At 44.2% G+C, this 25,536-nt stretch overlaps 1 protein-coding gene and 1 long non-coding RNA gene across 2 annotated transcripts in view; one reads left to right on the top strand and one right to left on the bottom strand.

Annotated features, from left to right (window-relative positions):
- Positions 1-3,626: 3,626 nt before the first annotated feature.
- On the bottom strand, positions 3,627-6,445 carry FZD8 (frizzled class receptor 8). Its single transcript, XM_050332396.1, is given in 3 exon segments — positions 3,627-5,236; positions 5,238-5,277; positions 5,280-6,445. Coding segments are annotated over 3 exon segments (2,007 nt in total). The 5' UTR covers positions 6,280-6,445; the 3' UTR covers positions 3,627-4,269.
- An 8,455-nt stretch (positions 6,446-14,900) lies between these two features.
- LOC126648889 (uncharacterized) overlaps positions 14,901-25,536 on the top strand; it is a 75,363-nt gene continuing 64,727 nt past the window's right edge. Inside the window, exon 1 of the long non-coding RNA XR_007630904.1 lies at positions 14,901-21,414. This is a non-coding gene — a long non-coding RNA (uncharacterized LOC126648889). The remainder of the gene's footprint in view (positions 21,415-25,536) is intronic.

Consider the following 25,536-nt stretch of genomic DNA (forward strand, 5'->3'; position numbering starts at 1 on the left):
TTTATTAATTTTCATATTTCAAAGTAGACCTGGGATTCTCCCAGTGTATTTCTTTCTCAGCTACATACTTTCTCAGCTGATTGCTTTTTAAATTTGGGCATTCTGCCTTGTTTCCTGGTACCGGTTTCCTCTTATGAAAAACTGTTGCCAATTTCTTCTACAAGCCACCTTCTTGTGCCTAGTGAGGTGTCCTCCCAAGTAAACCTGGGGAGAGCCTGGGAGCCAAAGCTGGGGTGAAGCTGTGTGTAGTGTGTGCACAGAGGCACCGCTGCCTCCAGCTTTCCTACCCCTCCTGGGACACTTTTTAGGACTACTCAAGCACATTTGAAGAACTGTTTAATGGATGGCCATCCCAATACTTTGATTTTCAAATACTACATAAGAAGGAACAAAAAAAAAACTTGTGCACCAGTCTTAGCCTTCATAGCCTTCCCAGAAAGCCTTGCCACATTCATATTATAATGTATGAGAATTACCTAATTCCTCCTTGTCTGAAGTCCTGTGCCATCCCTTCCATGATTGATTATCAAAGCTTCAGGGAAGCTTCTCCTGCACAAGGAAAACTTTGGAGTACATTGCAGGACACTTCCAGATAGCCCCCAAGGACTTAGCAGAAGGGTCCAGGGAACGTGTGATGTCCCTGCACTGCTCTGCCTTCCTTTAAAATGCCCATCAGAAGCTAGGACAGCTCTCTGGGAGGCTGCAGGATTATTTAGTCATTGCAGCAGGAGGAGGAGAATAATCCGTAGCATTGTCTTTTGAAGCAGGAACACATAAAGCAAGGAGGGGTCCTGGAAAGAAAAATAACACTTTAAAGGTACGCTGCTTATTAGTGCAGAAAAAAAATCCCAGACCATGTTCCTCTGCTGGGTTGGTCACTCGCCTGAACAGAGCAGTTAGTCAGGCCTTTCTGTGAGCTGTGGGAGGCTCTTGGTTGCCATCTGTGCAGCTCTCCAAATGTTGCTGCACAAGTTGTGCTATGGGCCACATCAGCGACAGTGAAGCTTTCCCTTAGCTCTCCGGAGCTGGTGTGTGTGGGTGCTGTCCCTGCCCATGGATGAGCCTGTGCCAGCAGGGATGCTGAGGGCACTCCTGCTCCGCAGGCAAGGGTTTGGGCCATGGGTCTGCTGGAGTTGTTTTTAATAGCTTTCTGGCAAATTTAAGGGAGAAGGCAGTTTATCATCAGATCTTGAAAGCTAACAAGTAATTCCTACCAACTATACGACAGTATTTTTTGGCTCTTTATATAAAATTTATTTTTAAAGTCTGATAAAAGACATCCTAATAATATGAAGTTCTTTGTAGTTTTGGATTTTTATTTCTTTTATACCTAAATGACTTGCTATTGGTGTTTCTGATTATGTTTTCCCTTATACGCAAGTTTTATGCTGAATCACAAAAATCTGCACTCTTTAGTTAACTTCTTTAGCACCATTTCCCTATGTTTGTGTTTCTAGTGATTTGAATTTTGCCTCCTTTTTACTTGTTTAGCCTTTGAATTATTTCTCAGTCATTTTCAACGTCATCTTGGTAACTTGACTAGCTCTAAGACTCCTTTCCTGCCTAAGTTCACCTGTAGCACCTCTTGGCTCATTCCAGAGTAGGTTAAGCCACAGGGCTACTTCCTTTCTTTTACTAGAAATGCTTTTATCTCAGTACTAGCAACCTGTACCAGCAGTCTGCAAGAGACCTATCTAAACAACTTCTCAGAGAAGAGTTGTGGCTGGAGCTCCCCTCTGTCTTCCTTGCTAGAACCTGCTGGAGGGGAAGGAACTCAGATTTTTATCCACAGAACTGACTGTGCTTCTATATGTGGAGCTTCCCCAGCAGGCAGACCTCTACCTCAGCCCTGCTGATAGCAGGGGAAAGTGCCACGTTGATCTAAATGTTTCAACAATTGTGGGGAAAAAAAAAAAATGTTTCCAGCACTACAGAAAAACACTAGGACCTTTTCAACTTTCAACTTACAGGTATATCAATATTCTGATCCTGATCAATTGGTGTATAAATAGGTACCATGCATTAGTTCCAGTGGAACTTCCTTTGCATTTGAGAAGTTGAAACTATTTTTCTCTCCAAGTAGTTAGGAGCATTTTAAATTCCTCCTTTTCATGATCCTGGTAACTTGGTAGAAATTAAGTCTATTAGGAGATCTTTGAAAAGGACACCAACAATCAAGTCAGTGCTCAATGAAACAAGGTTTTTCCCACAAATCACGACTGATATCTGTGTCATTAGTAGGGTAGCTGCCCATCTCTTATCATGATTGGCAGGCTAATAAGGGACCTGGGGCTATCTTTTCACTGCTAGTACATAACCTAACCAATTGCTTTTAAATGATTGTTAATTTGATGGAATATAAGCAGAAGACATAAAAATATCTGGAATAGTGTCTAATGCAGTTTTTACTCCTGGTATTGTGAGTACTCGCATTTTAGAAAACAGATTAGAATGTACTTAATAGATTTTAAATTTTTTTTAGACACTCAGTTTTTAAAGAAAATCTTGTAGTAGTTCTTTGGTTCAATTAGGAGTAAAAGAGAAGGGAGTTTTGTAATGCAATTGTCCTGTAAAGGAAAATGTTTTAAATTGGGGAGATTATGTGAGCAGACCACCTGTAGGGCATTCATAGCTCTTTTCTATAATGCTCCAAGCCATGCCTTGCTGCCTGCAGTCTGGCTAACAATGCAGGGAAAAGCTGTTTAAAAGGCTGTTCTCCCTTTTCCCTCTGGTGTTCACTAACTGTTACAAGTCTTCCTCTTAAAATAAAAAAAAAAAAAGTCCCATGTCCCTTTAATTGAAGAACTTTAAGGCTCCATGGTGGCCAATTGGTCTGCAACAAGAGGAACCAGGCAGCAGGGAAAGAAACTTCAGACTATACATCACGTTTGGTGAAGAGAAAAGATCAAAGTTTTCCCAAACTCAAAAGAAACCAAGTTCCCTACAGATTAACCCTATTCATTTAGCTCCTCTTAAAGGAATGATGTTCTGAGCCACTGGGCAGACAGGTAAAAAGTTCAACAATTGCCAAAGCATTCTTCTGTTAATTCAACAGCCTTCTGCTCAAATAAATTAGCTTAGTCCTGACAGAAGAACAATACCTTTTCTCTTTAAAAAGGACCATATTTGATATACAAAAGTTAAGATGTTAGTTTAATCTGTTAAGAAGAGATTGATCTAACAAATCTCAACTTGCTGTTGCACCGTAGCACATGATCTATGAATTTAAAACATTAACCTTTTACACTTCAGTATGCATCCCAGGAAAGGCAGGTGCTTACAGAAGTGCAGACAACAGATACAAGAGGCCTGTGTGCACATTCCTAAAATAACACCCATTTTAAAAGGATACTTAACATGCCATGTGAGATGACTCTTTTGTAAAGGCTCAGTTTAAAGATACTGTCATCTTTCAAAAAGCAGAGAACTATGGCAAGGCACCTCCCCGTTTTGGCAAACACTTTTTCAGAACAACTTGTTGAATGACTTGTTTTCTTGTGTCTACATATCTCAACATTTTAATAGGCAATGACTGGAGCATGAATGTAGTTTGTAGTTTATACAACTACCTAAAGATAGAGCAGTTAGAATAACCAGGGCAGGAGTAGGGGAAAAGCTTGAAAAAGTCATTTATCAAAAGTCATTTTATTGACAAAATAGAATACTCATATTTGCTCTTACAGGGGTAGCCTCTAAACATTTTTACAAAAAAATTTACAGACTGTATAGCTTTGGATATATACATATTTTACACATCTGTACAAGATAACAAATAATTATATAAATACATCCTTTAATGTAGGAAACCCGTATTTAGCTGGGGTGTATAATTAAGACATGTTTTGTTTCAGTCTATAGTATAAGGCATTTGCCTGGTCATCAACATCCCGAAAACCTGCAGTCCCAGCAGACTCCCACCTCGGTATGGGGGGGGGAGGAAGACCTTCCCTCCCTTGAGTAAAGAGTTGCTGTTAGTCCAGAGTGACTCAGAAGCCGCTGTGCCTTGCCCTCTGTAAGACACGGGTGAGCCTCTACCCTCCTCTGCCAGCAAAATAATAAGCTGGCTCCTTGAAGTACATGCTCCCTGCATATGAATGGAGGGGAAGGAGGAGGGGGCTGGAGCCTGGGGCCTCTGCCAGCTGCATTGTTCTATACAAGCTGTGGCTAATAAGGACCATTAGGGGTTCATTAATGGCACCAAACAGTGAGGGGGCATTTTAGGCAGGCCAGTGTCCCTCATTCCCTAACCTTTGGCCTCTTTCCCCCTCCTCATACTTGAGACAGGGGCATCTGCTTGGGATAGGAGACAGAGCTGGCAGTGCCTGATCTCCATGTCAGGCCAGTACTGACATCACTGTAGAGTGAGCCACCACCTCCAGCCCCAAGTCCTCCTGCTGCAGTGATTGCTGCCTGCCCAGCTGTTCCTGCCCCTGCACTCCCAGCCACGGCAGCACCTTTGCTGGCCCAGCAACAGCGAGTGCAGAGGGCCCTCCAGGACTCAACGGTCTTGCCAGACCAGACCCAGACCCCAGAGGTGATGCCCACCACCAGGCACATGAAGTACTTGAGCATGAAGACAGCATAGTCAGGGCGGCGGGCCTGGTCAGGCTGCTGGTCACGCAGGCAGGGGCAGTTGTGCGTGGCCTCCCAGCGTGGCCGGTTGTGCTGCTCGTAGAAGAGGCAGGCGACCACGCTGGCGGCTGGCACAGTGTAGAGCACGGTGAAGAGTCCCAGGCGTATCATCAGCTTCTCCAGCTTGTGGGTCTTGGTGGGGCCACCCTGCTGTTTGATGACACTGCGGATACGGAAGAGCGAGACGAAGCCAGCGAGCAGGAACATGGAGCCGATGGCCAAGTAGATGAGCAGCGGTGCTAGCACGAAGCCCCGTAAATTCTCCAGGCTCTGGTTGCCCACGTAGCAGATGCCAGCCACGGGGTCCCCGTCCACAGAACTGAGTGCCAGCACAGCGATGGACTTGACACTGGGGAGCAGCCAGGCGGCCAGGTGGAAATACTGCGCGTAGCCAGCGATGGCCTCGTTGCCCCACTTCATGCCGGCGGCCAGGAACCAGGTGAGGGAGAGGATGACCCACCAGATGGAGCTGGCCATGCCGAAGAAGTAGACGAGCAGGAAGACCACGGTGCACAGCGCCGGGCCAGTGCTCTCGTACCGCACGTGTTCGGCCACCGCCAGCTCCGGCTGCAGCTCGGCCGCGCCGCCCGCCGCGCCGCGCCCCCGCCGCCGCCGCCCCCGCCGCCGCGCCGCCGCCGGCCCCGCAGCCCCGGCCCCCGCGCCGCCCGCGCCCGCCCCGCCGCTGCACGCCACCTTCTCGTGCCCCGCCACCAGCCGCACCAGGTAGCCCAGCGAGACGAAGAGGTAGCAGGCGGCCAGGAAGATGATGGGGCGCTCGGGGTACTTGAAGCGCTCCATGTCGATGAGGAAGGTGGAGACGGTGGCGAAGGTGGAGAGGAAGCAGAGCACGGACCAGAGCCCGATCCAGAAGGCGGTGAAGGCGCGCTCGTCGGGGCTGAAGTAGGGGTTGTGGCAGGGTAGGGCGCAGTTGGCGATCTGCCCCGTCTTGACGCGGTTGTAGAGCGGGTGCCGCTCGCTGGACACCGACACCATGGGCGCCCGGCACTGGCAGCCCGGCTCGCAGGGCGGCGGCGGCCGCGGCTTGCGCGGGGCCTCGGCCGGCGGGGCGGCGGCTGCGGGGGGCGACTTGGCGGGGCTGCCGGGCTTGGCGCCGCGGAGCGGGGGCTTGGCGGGCGGCGGGGCGGCCGTGGTGAGGTCCGTGCGGTTGTAGTCCATGCAGAGCGTGTCCGGGCTGCCCTGCTCGGGGAGGCGGTCGCAGCGCATCCTGTCGGGCCACGCGAAGCCGTACTGGCGCATGAGCGGGGCGCAGCCGGCCTTGGCCCGCTCGCAGACGCTGCGGCAGGGCGGCAGCGGCTTCTTGTAGTCCTCCAGGCAGATGGGGGTGTACATGCTGCAGAGGAAGAAGCGCAGGTCGCTGGAGCACTGGATCTCCACCAGCGGCCAGAACTGGTGCACTTCCAGCCCGGCCTCGTCCTGCGTGTCGTGGTTGAACTGGTTGGGCATGTAGGTGTAGTTGTAGCCGATGCCCTTGCAGAGGGGCACAGTGATCTCCTGGCACGACAGCTCCTTAGCCGAGGAGGAGGAGGACGCGGCGGCGGCGGCTGAGGCGGCGGCGCAGCCGGCGCGCTGCAGCAGGGACAAGGCGGCGAGCAGCGAGGTGATTTCCAACAGGTAACTCCACTCCATGCTTGGCGGCGCGGGGGCGGCGGCCCCGGCTCCTCTCCCGTCCCGCTCAGCAGCCGCGGGGAGCGCGGCGCCACAGCACCCCCCGGCCCCGGCTACCCCTCTGGAGGGCGCAGGGCGGCCCCCTCCGTGCCGCTCGCAGGTGAAGAGGTCTCGCAGCTCCCGCGGGACTCCGTCGCCCAGCAGGCAGGCGGCCCCGCGGGCACCCGATGAGCGGGAGCCGCCGGCGATGCCCCGCTCGGCGCCGGAGGAAGGGGATCCGCTCACGGGAGGCCCCTCAGCCGCCGCCGCATCGCTCCTCGCGGGGCCGGTTGCGCATGGGGTGCCGCCGCTCCTCTCGCCGCTGCTCCAGCGCCGGCCAGCCACGGGGCAGCGGCGGCGGTGCAGAAGTTTCGCCGTCAGCCCCGGCGCGGCGAAGACGGCTGAGACGTCCCGGGGAGCGGGCGGTGTGCCCCGCGGCGCCGGGCTCCCACCGCCCCGAGCGGGCGGGCAGCGGCGGGGCCGGGCGGCCGGAGCGGCTCCTCGTACCGCCCGCCGGAGCGCTCGGCTGCACGGGCAAGCGCCAGTCGGGCGGTGCTCGCTCTGCGCCTCCTCCGGCTGCCGCAGCCCCGGCCGCGGTCGCGCCACCTGAGCCGCGGGTCGAGCGCGGCGGCTCCTCCGCAAGTTCTCGCTCTCCGGCCCTGGCAGCGCCGCTCCGGCCGCCGCGCTCTCATGAATATTTATAGCGAGAGCCGCCTCGCCCCGCCCCCAGCGCCCCGGCCGCCAATCAGCCGCGCTCGGGCGGGCGGCAGGGGGCGGGGCCCAGCGCTCCTTAAGGTGGAGCGGGCGCCGGACAGTGGTGGTGGCTGCCCCATGGCCTCGGCCGCGGGTGGACGTGGCGGGGGCTGTTCGGCGCGGATCTGTGCGCGGATATGCGGGTCCGCACCGCGCTGTGCAGGCTGCGGCGTCCAGGCACCAGCCCGGGCTGCGCAGGGTATTTCTGCCCCGCTGTAAGGGTTCCCCGCCAACTCTCAGTCAATGTGCAGCAGTGTAAGCGGCGCTCGGGGCTCCTTCGGGAGGGGTGTTCTGTCACATCGCTGGTACCCGCGGGAGTTCGCCGCCCGTGCCAGCGCTGTCCCATCCCGGCTGTCCTTGCCCCGCGGGGCTCAGGCTGCCTTTGCACCGCCCATTGCACGTGTTGCTGGCGGAGGTGGGAGCGAGACGAGGCCGGGGGGACCCGGCGGCGCCTCAGCCCGTACGTGCCCGCGCCCCCCGAGCCCGAGCGCATCGCTGGGGATACGGGCACGCAGACGTGCAGTGCGAACGCAGCGCTGGGTGCTCCTGCCCTGCGCACCGCGGGGCAGCAAGCGAGCGGTGACAGGGACAGCGGGAGCCGCGGGTCAGGGGCCGCTCGCCGGGCGGGGCAGCTCCTCGAGCGGGATGGGCGCTGACGCTCCGTGGGCGCCCACGGGCCGGCGCCGGGAGCTGCCCGTGGGATGCGCGGAGCAGCCCCGGCAGGTGGACGCTCCAGCCGGGTCCCCGCCGGATCGGGATGCGGGCACAGCCCGGCGGGGCTGCGGGGGGCGCGCTCGGGGCCCGCTCCCGGAGAGTGCCCCGCAGCCCAGGGGGAGCCCCCGGAGGCCCGTTCTGGCCCGGCCGCGGCTCCCGCGCCAGCCCGGCGCCGCGGCGGTGACTCGCCCAGGAGCCGCCTGCAGCCGCCCACAGCGGCGTGACCCGCCATCCCGGCGGCGCAGCCATCTGCGCCGCGGTGCCTGCTCAGGCGCTCCCGCCCCGCCACCCCGCGCTCCGGAGCCGTGCGGCGGCCCCGGGGGGACTTCGCCGCTTTCCCCGGCCCTCCGCGGGGAAGGGGCCGGGCGGGAGTTCCGGCGGCCCAGCCGTAGCCAGACCACCTTAAGGGGCGCGGCGGCGGCGGGCGCGGGCCGGGCGCGGCGGGGCCGTCCCGGGGGGTTGTCGCGCTCCGGGACGGGGCGTTTGTTTGTTCATTGACGCGGGCGCTCCCGCTGCGGCCGCCGGGAGGGAACCGCGGGAACGGCGGGGATTGTGTGATCCGCCGGGAGTCAAACCGCGAGAAGCAGGGCCGGGGGGAGGGAGCCCGCCCCGGGCGGGGGGAGGCGGTGCGGGGCGCCGGGAGGAAATGGGATGCGTGAGGCCAAACAAGAAACAATCCCGAGTTTGTTGGCTGAGCCAGCAGGCTGCTCTCGCCCGCTCTGGAGCGAAAGCGAGGATTACCTCGTTAGGAGGAAATGGGCGATAATGGGGCAATAAACGCTGTGTCCGCGGTGTGATGCCGGCGGAGATTTCCAAGGCACCGCTCCCGACCCGGCGCCCACCCGAGCTCGGACGGCACAGGGAAGCGCTCGGGAGTCGTGGCCGCGCTCCTCCGCTTCGGAATCGGCCCCACTATTACACGCAGAGTGCTGTTTCTGATCAACACCACAACTTTTCCAAAAGTAGCAAATGGTCGTTTTAGTGCTCATTTATTTAACCCCATACCGAAAAGAGTTTAGGAGATCGAGCAATGCCCAGTGAGGAAGAGGTCTGGCAGAGGTCTCAGTGAGTGACAGGGGTTCAAAAAGTCTCCAGTCCTGGATGCGTTACTTCGTTTTTTTAAAGAAGCGACTCTTTTGCTGGTGGCTGTTCGAAGCGTACCTTATTAAAAAAAATCTCTGTAGAATGTAAAACTGAGTGAGTCAAGTCAGGAGAGCAGAGCGAGTCTGTAAATTACTGCTCTGTCAGGATTCCTATTGCCTGTTACAAAGTACCTTTTTACGCTGAACTTTACACTACAGAGACAGCAGATGTGAGGTGATGGCTTCCAAAAGCAACACAGATGCTGTAAAATTTCCATTGCTATATTTCAACGAGGAGGCTCAGGAGACATGCTGAATGCTGCAGTTTAGAATTACACTGTAACTCTCCTAGAAATAAGAGAATACCAAGTTTCTCAACAGTACACTTGGCTTCGTTTTTACTGTCATTCATATGCTCTTGTTTTTTTTTAAAGAGAGAAAAGAGATGCAGCACAAAGATACTGTGTGTCTTGAAGCTGTTCAGTAATGACAGAATCGGTAATATGGAACTTTATGGCAATTTAGTAACGACTGCATATCCAAATTCCCTAGTAAGACCATGGTAATTTTTAGAATTGTCTTTCAGGTATATAAAACAGCACAGCTGTGAGGAGGCTGCTTTGCTTTATGTGAGTGAAAAGCAGCCTGGATAGCTCAAGACTGTGGAATCACAGCCCATTTTGTGTTCCTCATACTCTGAGACTTCCCTGAAGTCCCTAGAAGTCCTGTGATGAAGGAATCAAGGGTCAAGTCTTTAAAATGGTTTGTGTGTTTATTCCAGAAAATACAGCAGCTGCTGTATTTCTGAAGAGCTGAGCTTTGCTATAGCAATACAGAATACTTTAGAGCACTTTTTTTATTCCAAGGATTTCAAAACAGATATCCAGTCATCAAATCATGCAGACATATAAAGCTGGCAAAAGTGTTACAGATACTACAACTTTTTAAAAACTTATAGATTCGACTTGTTGTCAAATCTAGTCACTTTGTGACTAGTTCTTTGCCACTACAAGTCTTTGTTGCCACAGATATTCATGCCTCTTTTATCCAAACATTTAGGTTTGTCACTGATCCCTCTAACATAAGATTAATTTTTGTGTGGATTTGAGGCTTTGCATTTGGGATTATGGGGATCCCACCAAACCAGGTAATGATAACTACAGGGCATTTTAGTTCAAAATAAGTAAATTGGCTCTTGATTTTTTATTAACTGGAAATAAAAATTCCACATAAAATCTTGGATTTAACATGCTATTTTGTTAATGTAAAAATACAGATGTTTAATTTATAAGGTTAAAAATTGCCGTTTTATTCCCACCAAATGTTCTCCAGTAAATTTTAGTGTGGCATTGTCTGCATTGGAGAGGTCACTGAATGGTGCTTTTATAAAAATGTTTGAAAAGAAGAACTTGGTCCATGGAAATTGTTCAAATAATCTTGTTAAAATGAAGCCTTGACTGAAGGCAGTAATTTCATGGATTAAACCCAGAAGGGCTGGCTAGGCTGATCTCCTTCCTATCACAGGCCACAGAGCTTTATCCAGAGACTCTCTACGCAAATGCTGGTTAGCTACAAGACATGGGGGATTTTGCATGGACAATACATTGAACAACACCATGAAACTAGAAACTGTGGAACTTTTTGAGGAGTTGTTGCATCTCACTGTGTTCAGCTTTTCCCTAAAAAAGTACCAATAAAAAGTACCAATAAAATTACCAATAAAAAAAAACCCTGTTTTTTTTTTTTCCAGTGCATCCTTCTCTCTGACATGCCACATGCAGTCAGGATCTGATCAACATGATGGGCCATCCAAGTATGGGAAGGAACTAATTGATTTGTACTTCTGCAAATCTGCAAAGCAGAAACTATGAGAAAAAATCCAGCCCTGTGGAACCGAAGAGAAACAGGGATGGGAAAGTATAGTGTGCATATGTATCTTATATATTGGTAGATATTTTTCCTGTCACAAAAAAAGCCACTCGTGTCTTCTGAGTCAGCCTGTATTTTTTATTGTGATTCATGAGAACATTTTGTAGACAAGAACAAGGTACTGCTTATACCTTTCCAGGGATGTCAGATTTGATCGTGGATGGGCACAGTACCATGATGCTGCTGTTGGTCAGTGAGATATGAGAGAGACTTTAGGGAAAAAGAAAATAGGCTGAATATAATTTGCTGCAATAGCAATTGCTCTAGTGCAGTGAGTAGGTGATAGATAGAGGAGGAGGAGGAGAAACTACTGGAAGAGGATTTTGCTGTCCCTTTACCATAAAGGATAATGTAAAATGATTGATCAGTGCTGTGGTCTGAGGATTGCTCCAGCAGTGAAGCTGCAGGTTGCGGCCCTGAATGTGGCTGGAGGATTTTCTGCTGAAAGCACTGGAGCAGACCATGATTAGACTTCTTCCTGAGGCTGCTTTGGATGCATGAGCTTCACTAGAGAAGCAGCACGAGCAGCAGAATAAGTGAAGAAGTCAGTGGGAACAGCAGTTTAGTGTGAGGGCCATAAGAGATGAGCTTGTATTGAAGGGCTTTAGTCACGTTCTCCCTCACTATGCAGTTGATGATCAGGCTGCGATATATTTGCTCTCTCAATGTAACTGCTTCATTTCTTGAGGGCTTTTTCCTTAATATAATTTTTTATTTTTACCCCCGTTATTTAGCAAGTTGTATTTATAATTCAGCCATGCTACAAACTGTAATACCTCATGGTGTGATGTTTCACATGTGATAAATCCATGTGACTTTTGAACACAAGTTGTCCCGAGTTAAACAGTCTGTTGAATCATTGTCACTGTATTTGGAGAATAAGAAAAATATCATGCAGTTAAATTGCTAACCTTAAGAGGTATGTATGGACATAGTGAGTAGTGATGTCTTCCTCTGGTTATCCAGGTAAACATGAATTTACTTTCTGGCAAGTGCCAGAACATTAGGATGTTAATTCACTCTTGAATCTCAGGAATGTTTTGTGAATTCAGGCTGGCAAGGAGAGGCCTGGTCTCTGGGTTTAATATGGAATATAAACACCCACCACTCTCTTCTAAAAGTGAAAGCACATCCAGGCTTCTGGCATGCCGGTGACTTCTGTGGTCATGTTTGCAATTCTCTCTCTGTGCTCCATCAAAAGCTCATTAATGCTCCTAAATGCTCAAATGGCACATTCACCATTGTAACTCCCAGAGTGGATTGGGTAGTCCATTTTTTCAGTCTTTAGTTTTGGAGGCCTCAGTTTTAACAACCTGGGTATAAATCCCTGCAAAGGTTCTGGTAAATATCCACCTGGCTTACCTGTCTGCGATGTGGCCATCTGGGGTGGGCAGCTGCCAAATAATAACTACCATCTGGCCTTAAGGTGGAATGGCATGCAGGTGTCTGGTCTTTGATGTCGGATCTACTGGAGGAATTAAGGGGGGTCTATCTATTAACTTGATCTACTTAACTTTGCAGCATCTATGTTTGGGTTAAGTGATAGTAGATGGGTGAGTAGTGCATTTAAACTCTTACCAGCTCTGAGTAGTGATGCTGACAGGGTGTAAGCAGGAGCCACAAGAGAGAAGACAGTGCAGGGTTCTCTCTCACGTACAGTAAATCAGAGTTGGGATGGCTCAGTTGCCACACCACAAGGAGCTGTGGGACTCCTGGCAAGAAATCCATCCCAGCCTGTCTTGGTGGAAGAAAGCACAAAAGAAGTAGATATGAAAGGCTTTGAGCTAGGGATGCCCTGTCTGCAGTAGGCTAATCTGGGCTATCTGGCTTGGTGCAGAGACTACGTTAACCAGTGTAGTCCACTTTGACCTATGAACTTTTGCATAAGCTGTATGGAGACCTTAGGTTACATGCATGCCCTCTCACGTGCTGCACATTAAAGGAGAAATGTGCTTAGGACTAAGAAGTGGACTGAAGAAAAAAAGACACTTTGTGTTGAAAGACATGGATAAGGCTAAACCTTTGTTTGAGAAAACTTTGTATAACTGATTTGAATAGGAAAAAATGTCATTAAATCCTTGAACGATATGAAGTTGTTCATAAATTCTGATGCTACTTTTTGCACCTCATAAGTCAGTAATACTATAATTTAAGGGAATAATGTTTTGGATATGTTTGAAGTAGACATTTTTCAAGTTTCACTGTTTTCAATCCCAACTTTTGAAGGATGCACAGTAATAATTTTTAAAATATTGAATGATAAAAATCACACTGAAGAATTCTTACTGAAATTACTTATTACCCTGGAATTAAAGTGGAAATAACAAATATATCTTTCATCACTCATTTAGAATATTTATTCTTTGTATTTCACTTACTCTAAACAAATTTTTTATCTCTAGAGCTAGATCCTGACTAATCCTTCGCTGTGCTGATTTTACTGGGACAAAACATACATGGTCGGTGATTCCAAATATGAGTAAGGACAGCAGGCTCGGGCTTGTACTAATTTTAATGAATAAATTTGCCTTGAGAATGACAAGTTGTGTTAGCACTTTTCACTTTATAACATCAGACAGTCAAAGATGTTAACTCTGTGCAGGGGAATCATCATTAGACAGGTGTTTGGAACTGTGTATAGGGAGCTCTCTGGTGCCTAGTCTCAGCAGAAACTCTTAAAAAACCTTTCTCTATTTTTATTTTAGTAAAAGAATGGTGTGATTGAAAAGAAAAGTGTTGAAAGGAATTTCACTGCAATAGCAAAATGTTCTTCCTTTCATTTCACCCACTGAGTTCTTAAATAAGGATATTCCTTTGCCAGTTCCTTTGAATTTTCTTCGTTCCTAGTTGGCATAATGACAGCAGGAATAGTCCTCTGTGTATGGTGAGGGGAAAGAAAGTAGTACCCCACTGGTAAGAGATCTTTTGCAGTTGTCTTTTGTGGGTTCACAGGTGTTACAAAAGATGCAGTCTTGATTGATTTCTTGTCTTTATTTTCTTTATACATTTATTTTGCTGTTGGGGTGTGGAGGGGTGGGGAGGCAACTATATGTCAGGAAACAGCTGCAAGGGAAGAGAAATACTAGAAATTTAGTTGTAACATTTTCCCTGGTAGTATTAGTTGAGTGTTTCTCTGTCTTGGTCTGGTTTTGGATGAAAGGCTTTCAGTTCTTCCAGTAGATTGCTGGGTTCCAAGAAGAAAGGAAGAAGTAGATTGTGTGGTTCCAAGAAAAGGCTCTTATCACCATAAGAGCCATACTGAGATAGCTGTTACTCTCACTGTTTTATTCTATGATCCTTATCCAATTTATTCCTTCTGGTTTAATTCACTGAATTAAAGAGCCCTGAAAGGGAATAATAAATGGAGTACCTTATTTGCTTGCCACTTTGCCAATTTTGCTATGCACATTTTTGTATTGCAGATTTCTTACCTAGTAAGTGTAGCCATTGTCTGAATCTTACCTTCATCCTTTGGTTTTGTAAGGTAAGCAGATTGGTCTTTTGTAAGCTAGGACTCATACATCAAGTCATCACATCTAATGAGCCCTGTTTGTTTTATTTTGGTTTTAGCTCCTTGGCTTTTGAACAGTCCTGCTAACAGAACTGGAATGGAAAACTTGAAACCTTTTACTGCTGTTTAAAATTTTTCTGATTTGTAGATGCATGGGTCCAGATGCTAGGTTTGAATCTGCAGGTTAATTAGCAAGAAAGACCTTGCTTGACCCATGAAATTTCCAGCATGAATTTTTGACAACAAATACAGAGCTTTTTTCTTTCCTTTTCTTTTTTTTTTTTTTTTTTTTTGGTCTTAATTTTCCAGGAAACACTACATGCTTTGACAGAATTTAGAGGACTGGGAGGTTTTGTCTGAAAACTAAAACGTCTTGATTTGAAAAATGTTACTGTAGTCCTCCTCTGATATTACAACCTGAATGCCTGCTGGCCCTGTTCTGCAAGGCTGAGGCTGCCTACCACCTTTGACACTGTGCCATGATCTTTCCTCTTTGAAGGGAGTGCTGGAAAGTAGGGATTCCCTCAAAGTAATCTATCATCAGAATTCTCATTTAAATGATAAGCCTTGTTGATAGAGATCTGCCACATAAATCAGGTAAGCTGGAGATACCAGGAAATGCTACAGTAGCATTTCTTAGTAATATTTTATGTTTTTAATAAAATATTTCAGTTGGTAAGTTTGGCTTTTTGGTAAGAAATTATATTTACAGAATCACATATTTAGACATGCCAAAACTCCCCAAACAATCCAACCAAAAAGTGTTTAGCTCAAAGCCTCGTTTCCCATCAAAAATAGATGCAGTGGAAGATTTTCAGGCAGCCCTATATTTAACCTCCTTGGATCAAAATTTGGTTGTTGGACTGAGAGAGGCTTCTAGAGTGTTTTTGCTGCTTTTGTTAGGGTGTCTGTTTTTTCACTCATGACATCTGCTTGCTTTTTAAGCTATATTCAACCTTGTTATAATTCTTCATATTGCAGCATTTTACTGTGCTCAGAATGCTAATTCCCACAGGACTCAACTTGCTGGGGTATATGAAAACTCAGTTTCTTTCAAGAGGTGCATCAATCTTGCCTTTTTTTTTTGCCTGGGTTTTAATAAGCAAATATGAGTACCATATCCACTGAACACTGACTGTGCAGAAAACAGCATCACTGCAATACAGTTCCTAGTTTCTTTGCCCAGGGTATCCTTGCTTTGGCATGTTGTGGATGTAAAAGTATATGTAAGTTTAAGGGATAATTGGCTAAGTGTTTGAAAGAGAAGACCCATTGGGCAAGATAAATAGATAAGTCACATCAGTCTCAGGAATTCCTGATGGGAATACAGTTGAAGGGCTAGGGAGTTATTCTAGGAAAATACTGCATTTGATTTTTTTGCTCATGCTCTCTTCTCTTGATTCTGACTTGTGGCTGCTTTTGGAAGCAGGATACTGAGCTAAATGGACTTTTGATCTGAATTGTCATAGCCATCCTTAGGTAAGGAGAAGAACATCAATGAATGAGTAAGTGTGGGCTTTGGCAATCTGGAATTCAGCAAAAATTATCAGAATTGAAATTCTTTTCTCCAACAAAACTGTAAGCCAGTCACAAAAGATGTGGTCATAGGGATAGAGAATTTTGGCTGAATAGATTGTGATTCTGGAGTCTCGAGCTTTTTGCTGATTTTTTATTTTTCTTTTGCAGCTTCCATTTCTCTTTTGTTGCTTCTTCAGCAAATTCAGTAAGAATTTGCTACAACTATGTATCAAATACAACTGTGAACCTTTTGGTTGGTGGGTAGAACATAAGTTGATACTCCTACAGAGTTCACTGTGCCTTGTATTATGACAAAAAGACAAAACAAAGCAAATAAAAAAAATCAGGGAGGAAAATTCTTAATATGACCTACATTAGTTTCAGTAGGTGTTATGTTTTGTCATTAGCTCAGTGTTAGAATGCAGTTTTTAGCCAGAATCTATCACGAACTGGCAACATGTGGTGTTTCTTAAGCAAAAGTTGATTGTTATTCTTTATTGCTTGTTTTACATGTTAACACTTACAGAAACATATTTCCAAATATTTTTAACTTTGTTTTCATGGCAGTTTAATGTAGTTCACTTCATGACTGCTGAACAATACTATGCTTTTTCAGTCTTCACAGACATTAATGATGAAATCTGTAAATGAGCATATGCCTAGTTTTGTAAGACAGCAGCTATATTTTTCTATATTTTAGTAAACTCTTCAGACTTTTTATGATTTCCTGAAAGTGTATATATTTAGTTATACTCCTGTGTGCTTAAGTTTACTTGAGAGTTATATTGACCAAACTATATGGTGTCTCTTTTATTTCTTTTCCTGACATGATAGGCACCTTTTATTCAGCTTTCTGTCAGCAGAATTTTATTATAGTACATTGCCAGTACTAGAAATTTCCTTTTATAATAAAAGCTTCCTTTCATTATCTCAGAATTATTTAAAATAAATATTTGCATGAAAATGTAATAGCCTGACAAATGTTTGAAAGGAAGAAATAGTTTTTGTTGAGAAAGAGATTCATCATACTGGAACCCAAACTGTGGCAGGAAAGACAATGAAGAAAGGAAAGCACAATATTGAAGCATAAGAGTGAGCTCCTATGTATGACATCTAAATGCTTTTGGAAGTGAAATGCTACACATTCAGTTAGTGTTATTTCAAGTAATCATTGTCCAAGGAAGAAATTTTAGTACATTAAAATTCATGAGTTGGAAAAATTAGCAAAAAAAAAAAATATCGTATTTTCCTAAAAATGTGGTAAAAATATATAAATTCTTTTAAAATTAATTCAGAAATTTTGTGAAGTGAAAGGAGATATTGTAATCCTGTCTCTAAAGTGTGTCAAGAATAGCAGAATAGTGCAACCTCTCTCACATAATTTGTATTCCTTAGTCAGAATTTTTATGATAATCTGAAGAAGCGAGAAGCAAATAGAGTTGCCAAATCTGTCCACTCTTGAAACTGAAAGAATTGAGGGGAGTAATTGGGTGCAAAATAAACATGTGTTCACAAGTAATTGTACTGCCACTATTAAATTTCTTTCATTATGGTAGTAGGTAGTAATTACTTTAACTTCAAGGGAAAGAGAAGATTACATCCTGCAAAACTTTTTCATGCAAAATAGTCTATCCTTCTGTCAGTGATCCTGCTTAAAGTGTCTGCTTACTTGAGAAAAGGTTTGTCAAATCAAGTCTTTAAATGGGAAAGGGGATTAGGAAACAACAAACAAAATCCAACTTGCAGTGGGAGTTAACTTTTGGGGGTGTAGGGCAGCAAATGGACAATGAATCATCTTTTCAGTATTCGGTACTATCAAAACTCTTTTTCTTAGAAGTATTTATATTTTTATTGGCAGAAAATTCGAGATTCAGGAAAGGAAAATGCTATGGTAAAAAACACATAAAGAATCTTGTGCCAAAACCCAGAGTTAAGGCATATATCTTCTACAGTTTTAGGAAATGATGAGCATAAACTGGAAAAGTGTTTCTGTGCTTGAAAATTCTAATTGTCGCTGTGTATGTCAGTCTCTTTTCTGTTTTGTACAGCTCTTGTGCTGGCATTTTTGAAACAAACCTTACTTTTACAAGAGTCACTAGTTTGATCTGGGATATAAGAAATAGTTGTTAGTTTTATGGGCAGTAAATCTGGATATAATAATTTTCACTTTTGAATAAGCTGCTTCATTCTGTATGTAAAACAAAACAGCTTCAATATGCTTGGGTTTGTAATTAACAAATGTCGAGTTGATCAAAAATATCTTTTCTAATACAATGCATGGAGATGAGTCTAGGCTGTGTTACAGAATAATGTGATTATAATGATTTCCTTAAGAGAGCACAAAAGCAGCATCTAAGTTTCAGCTGACGTTTATTGACACACAGCATCCGTTGGGAGCCCCATCAAACTTCCTATTCTTTTCTGTTTACCACCTCCTGCTTTTATTTACAGTCAGCATATCTGTTAATTAGCCTCTGGTAGAGCCAGTTCTTCTAAGAAGATCTCTTGTCTTCCTGGTGATGGCCCCATGAGGTGACCATGTACACACAGTCTGTGAATGAATTAATCTTTAACTCATTAATTTCAGTGCCTGATTCTGGAACGTTTAACAGCTAACTTGGTTTCCTGCTACAGCAATTTATATTTGGAGAATTGTGGTCTTTGACTTCCACTGACTTCAATGTCATAAACACATCCGAGTGAGCTTTCAGCACCTTACTGAAAGTCGAATATTCTTGTAACTTTTTGGTTTTCTGTGATTGGACCAGAATGCAGATAAGACATTGGTGACTTTCTCTGTGTCACTACAGTTATTTACCTAGTTTTCTTTGCACTTTTGCAGAATAAAATTGCTCCTCCTCTTCCTCAGCTACCTCTGTTGCACAATAACTGAATGAAACATTTTGGAAAAAAAAATCTGATGTAACGTTGCGATACCAGAATCTCCCAAGAGGGTACTCAGTAGGGTACCATACTGTTTTACAGAATCTCAGTTAGACCTTGCTTGTTTATAGCCACAGTCTGAATGCTAGAAGTGGTGGTTGTAGTGCGCTTCTCTCACAGCATGTCTTGTGAAAAGGAAAGAGTTGCAGCGATATTTGCAGGAAGAATTCGGGACCAGGATTCAGAGATGCCTCGCCCTGGCCTACTGTGTGTGCTAGAAGTGATTTGAGAGGTGTGAGCTGATCTGTGCGTCTCACTGGGGTGTTACAAATCTTGTAGTTTCAGTGTTAATGGTTGTGTTTGTTTCACCTGAAACTTGAGAAAGGAATGACTGGGCCACTTATCTGCACAGTCAACTGTAGGTAATGTGTTGAAGTGATGACCCAGCTCCTCACTTTTGCCAGAGTGGTGTTTCTTCCTTCTCTGTCCTCCAGTTGAGGAGTAGTCAAACACTAAAGATTTGACCATAGGTTACAGGCACCCTTGAAATCCTGCCCAGAGCAAGTGCAAGTATTGAAAGCCATAAAGTACACTGTGCTGGGGTGAACATTTTCATAATTTAATGAGTGCTTTACTGATAAAAATTCACTGTTTCAGATAAAAAAAACCCCAAACACCAATACCACCACCACCACCACTATTACTACTACTAACAACAATAATAATAACAATAATAACAATAATAATAATAATAATAATAAACAAAAAAAGCCCAAACCACCCAAACAACAGCATAATCCCTGGAATACATCCAATTTTTATGCTGGAGAAGTACCTTAGTGTGGAAGTATTTGTGCTCATCTAAAAGATTTTATGCTTGCAGAACTGCATCCCATTGTCTACTTTTTTGTGAATAGGCAGATCCAGGTAAAGTAACTTAGTTTTAAAGGAACTATAAACCCCAATTCCTTCAAATCAAATTCCTAAGACATCCAAGTGTCCAGGATGCTGTGAAAAGAGACACAAAAATAAGGAATAGAAGGTGAATGTTTGCTACTGATGGCTCTTGTCTTTGGAGGATCAGCGCTGATGCAGTGTTGTGACAAAAAATCAATGAATGAAAATTTCTGCCACCTTTAATTGTAAGAAGCTAATGCTGAACTGATCTGTTAATGTTTCATGGGGAAAGTTGACAGTGAGGGAAATGGTGGGTGATATTTCTTCAAAACATGTTAACTGCTTTTACTTATTTTGTCGTTTAAGGATAGAAAGATCAGAGATGCTAGAAATGGTTCCTAGAACTGGGTGGCCCTTCATCAGTGTTTTATAGGTACTATTTAAGCCATCTTTGCTAAGGAGAAGCTCCTTTACTATTAATATGCTGTCATCTTTCAAATCTCATCAAGGCAGCACCAGAATTTTTTTGCACAGATTTCCTTTGACATACAGCCTCAATAAATATGGAAATTACAGCTTAAATCTCATTTTTTTTCTTGCAAAGCAGCACAGTGCCCAAATTCATTGAATTTCAACTTTTTTTTTTTCTTAATGTTGAAAGACATATATGCAAATTTTATTAACAATATGCGTGGTTAAATTTAGCTGTAAACTCCAGTCAGGGATTTTTGCTTTGTTTATTGTCCAAGTCAATATGTCTGTGGAGAAAACCTCCTGCTGTGCAGGAATACACAGTCAGCTACTTGGAAAAGTGGAAAGTTTAATTATGAGAGTTTATTCTGAAAAAAGGTAAAACAAGCATTGTTTTTTGGATTGAGTTTTTTTAATTATGACTTCAGGTAGCAGAAGTACAACATACACAGTTTATTTTGACTCAAACTGTTCTCAGACAAACCATTTGATTTTTCTTTAACCTGGTCATCTGTGTAACGGAGGAGTTCTGAAAGAGAGGTCATGAATAAATGATGCATTTCTTAAACTTGCAAGGTAGATAATGACATAAATGAAGTAAAATCCAAGTGTGAAGGAAAAAAAAAAAACAAGAACACATGTATTGCTGACAATATCTTCATTAAAATATACTTTATCCTAGGAAGGTATTAGTGTCAGGTTGCCTGAAAGATGCAAATATCCTTTGTCGCTCTCTCAAGTTTTTTTGATTTTTGTCAGTGGTAACAGTGAGGTACCTTTATATGAGGTTTTTAGTGGAAGGGTAAATTATTACTGGAGAATGTGTGTTATAAATGATATCCAAACATATTCTCATGTTTATAATAGAAAGCTCTCCAAGACTGTAGTCACTGGAGTGGTTCCCATGTGTTCAGTTTTTGCAAGTCACTTACATGGAATACATTTTATCTAGCTATCTATAAAACCCCCACTGCTTGCAAAGAAGGTGTTTCTTCTGCCTATCTAGAGTATATGTAATACTGTAATAATCTGTATTTCTCCCTGTGGTTCACTGCATATTTCTCCTTTTTAAGCCTGTTCAAATGTAATATGAAGAGTGTTTTCATGATAATTTTACTATGGATGATAGTAACTAGCTTTATTCTGAACCAATAAAATTTTTAAAAAACTTTGTTTATGGCTAATATTTGGGTTGCATGACTTTCATCAGGTGTGAAATCAAATTCTTTTTTTCTTTATGTCTGTGTAGGGCTGATCCATAACCTGAGCTAGTAGGTTCTCCAGCAATACAAGTGGTATATGATAATTGCGTGTGAAGAAAGGCTGGCAGCTTTACAGAGGAAATCTCTGAACCTGTAGGTAAGTTCAGAATAAACAATTGCCTGCAACTTCCCTTCCCCCATGCTCTGCATTTCCACTCTGCAACTGCTCCTCTAAAGCTTTTACCGAGTCTCATTAAACAGTCCTATGTGCGGGACATTAAATGTATTTATGGTAGAGTGAGAGTTTTGTTCTGAGTCACTGGTGCATCAAGAGTTTCTTCGTAATGTTCTTCTGGTTGCCTAATACAGTGAGACAGGCACATGAGAGGCACGTCCACTGATGGCTCATGGTAGCAGTCCTTGAACCTGAATTGTAAGAGATGGGAAGGTGGCTAGTTTCCTGTAGAACTGAGTGGGATTTTATGTTCCTAAGTAGGATTTAGGAGCCTAAATACCTTGAAATTCTGCGTGTATAAAGCTTAGTTGCAATGTAGCCTCATAAATCCCCACACATCTCTGCATTCTTCCATACATGTTTCTTGTTGGCTATTTACTGTTAATAGGCAATTTGGATGCTTAAGTATGCTTCTGTTTTGGGAGATGTTTCTTCCTAGTCTTATCCTGTATTTATTTGTCTGTTTCTTTTAGTATCTCTCCACTCTTAGACTTTCTGAACCAGAAATAAAGGCACCAGCAAACCTAATTTCCAACAGCTAGCTTCCCTCTTACAATGGAATATATGAAACATAAGGCTGTTGGTATTAACAGAGCTAGGTACCTTGTAAAGATGCTACAAAAGGAATCATTAGGGCTCAAAATCGACTATTTTGTCCATTCAATCTGTTTTTTGACCAATATAACCCAAATATGCAAGTTGCATATTAGCCAAATTCTACTTCTTTTGACTGACAAAAAGTGTAGGGTGAGGGGTGCCACAGGCAGTTAAATAATGCAAAACCTTATGTCAGTCTAATCCTTTTGTCACAGAAATTACTCTACAGTTCGTTTTTCTGAAGCTGGCAATAGTAAATCAGGGCATAAATCAATGTAATGCTTTCTTCCCATGCTAGACTTTTAACTTAGTTTCAGGAGTAGGATACAGTTTGAGTAGTGATTTAAGTGCTTAGATATCATAGATTGCTTTTTGCTTGTGAAACATGTTTTCTTTCTATATATTTAACAAAGGAACATTAATTAATTAATTAAAGAAATGAATGTGATTGACTGTTCCTCATGGCTCAGAGATTCATGCTGCTTGGCTGATCAGTGGCCATGAGTGTTGCATGTGTAAGTATTTAGAGACACTTTGGTTTTTATTCATGCTGATTTTTATCACCAAAAGTCTTAGTTTGTACTGAGGAACACTCCAGGTGGACCATGGCCCTTGCACTCCACCTCAGTGCGGGGTGCTTTCAGAGGGCCTTTTGTTGCCCCATCAGTGCAAGGTCTAAACACATTCCATAAACAATCTCATGGGATTAGGGAGCAACTGAACTGGAGAGGATGAGAATATGGTAAATTAGGTTAGGAACAGGTGCAACGTTGGTGATCCTTGAGGGACACTCTGGAGCACTGCCTGTGACATCATGGCTTCTTCCAGTCTGCAGCTGTGGGGTTGTTGCCTAATGCCATGTGCTAGATCTATGTATTTAATTATTTACAAGCTATCTACCTGCTCTCAACCGGTATTTTTAACTTTCTACCTAACAATCCTGATTAAAATGAAAGATGTTTGTTGGTCATCTTGTTTCCTGATTGGATGCCTCTGGGAACTCAATCTGTAGATAATCTCTTCTTAGAATCATCTAAATCATTCTGAGAGCCAAGTAAAACCAACTGAAATATCTAGACATTATTAGATTTAAAAATATTTTCAGTATAATTTAAAAATCACAGCAGTTTTTTGCATAGAACTGTTAGTGCCTCGCATTCACTGCATTTTTTGTGGCATGTTGACTGATTTATTTTCTGCTACTCTCTATGTGTTAATACAGTACCATATAAGTACTGTATTAATCAGTGCTCGTGAGAGATTATGCTGGTGGAAAACATGATCATGGGATTTGACCTCCTTGGAAGCAAGGACTTTTCCAGGTCACAAAAGGCCAAGTATTCAGCTCATGACTAGTGTAGAACTCTTTTTCTGTCATAACAGAAATACTGACACCTGGTTTGCACTTGAAAGTGTTATCAAGGAAGCCTGTCAGGGAGGGAGATGAATTTTTTGCTGACATAGCTATGCCAGCAAAAACCCTAGTGCAGAAGCTGCATAAGAAGTTCTTTTACCTGTACATTTTACTTCTCTTGAGGGATAGGTGTAAGTTGCTTGGGAAGAGGAGTCTTGTTAGTGTAATTTCTATATTAACCTTTCTAGTGTAAATCAGCTTTAAGTCTCATCCTGTAGGGACTCATATGCAACTCATATCACTGCACACAGAGATGATATATCATAGCTTATGCTTATGTCACTCCAAAGAATGACCTCTAGAGCAACTCTAAGAATAGTATGTGTCCCTGTCTCCTGTTCATCTTCTGTCTACAGAATTGTCTTACAGCTTCGACTTGCATAAATAATGCCTGAAAATGCATGAACTTTCACGTTTAGCACCTGTCCTGTTGGTGGTTCTAGTCCTGAAGACAGTTTTGGGGCCACATTTAGGAAACAGTACAGACAGGACCATTGTTTAACTAACTGAACTACTTGCAGGAAGAAGGGAGGCTGGATGTAGATGTAACAATGAAAAGGAGGGAAGAAAAATTCCTAGCAGTGAAGCTAGGATGTGATGTGCCACACACAAACTAAAGGCTGAAGAGTACCAAAGTGGGAGCTTCCTTAGGTGAATCAGTTCCAGGAAAAATAAGCATATGGAAACACTTGGTGGATCAGGATTGTCCTTTGCTGGTGCTACAGGCAGTGCAATAAAGCACAAGTAGTTCTAAAGAAATTGGTAGTGGAACAGGAGAGTCAAAATGGTGGGAGTGAACTCAGGTTATGACTTGAAACCTTGCCTTGTCTCTTACAATGCAGTTCCTGGATGCCTCTAATTACCTTTCATTTAGAAATTCTACCCTATTTGGAATCGATGACTTAAAGAGTGGGCTCTTAGTGTTTGTCTGCAGGAAGGACTCCCTTTTCTTTTACAGGAGAGAGAGACATCCTGCTAAAAATTACATCTAGCCTCGAGCATATGCGTATTTTTATTGGTTCAAGTTGTTTCATAACATATGAACTGAAGGCTGGACTAGATACCTGAATACATTATTTGCACTAGCAGAAATAATTTCACATCACACTCTGCAGGAATTCAGACTTGTTCTATTTTTGGGCTTGAAACAGGAACAGCTTGAACAAGCTAGGTGATGTTTTATTTGAGACAAAGGTTTCCTTTTTTCCTCAAAGGTTTTTTCAAGACATGTGGAAAGCCCATTTCAAATAATACTGCCAGAGCCAAAGCTGTGTATGTAAGCTCTGTGGCCGTGCACTGAGGTTGATTAATCAGCCGAGGTTAATTGAAATTGGTATTTTCACTTCAAGTCCTAGAGACTTACTTTGGAAACACGTGAATTTGTAGGCTTGCAGTCTCCCTGACAGATGAATCTAGTCTTGAAGATTGCAAATTCGATCCCTGCTGTTACCAGTCCAGCCACAGGGGCCATTTAACAAAAGATCCCTGAGTTAATGATTGCTGTTCTATGACAGGGATATTGGACTTATTATACACTGAACACAAAGGTCTCTGATCCATATTCGTGCCTTGTTTCCTGCTTGGGATTCAGCACCACATGGTGGTAACTGTCTGCTTCATGCAGGAAAGCGTTCTGCTGTGATATCAGTGAGCGATAGTATCAGAAGAACATCCATTTTCCATGAATTTAAACTATTACCGCAGTTAGGTGCAATTATTGAGAATCCCTGTAGAGTCGCACAAAAAATGTTGTCTCTGTCCAAAGATGTTGATTCTGGAATGTAGCAGTGCCAGTCTGACATGCGTAGTTTGGGGTCTCAGTGGCTGCTATAAATTGTACCCTGGAAAATGATTACTAGGACTAGAGAGTATAGTGCTGCATTTCAAGCTCTATTTTGAATATCACTGGCTTTGTCAAACTATACATGTAATTTAAATGAAATTTATATGGTGAAAATACGTTGAAGAGGAACCAATGGAATAAGATGACTTCATAACACAGAATATTGACTTTGCATATTAACTTCATTAAC

Source organism: Myiozetetes cayanensis, unplaced genomic scaffold (genome assembly GCF_022539395.1).
Source record: "Myiozetetes cayanensis isolate MyiCay16 unplaced genomic scaffold, myiCay2020 scf1, whole genome shotgun sequence".
Taxonomy (NCBI): Eukaryota; Metazoa; Chordata; class Aves; order Passeriformes; family Tyrannidae; genus Myiozetetes; species Myiozetetes cayanensis.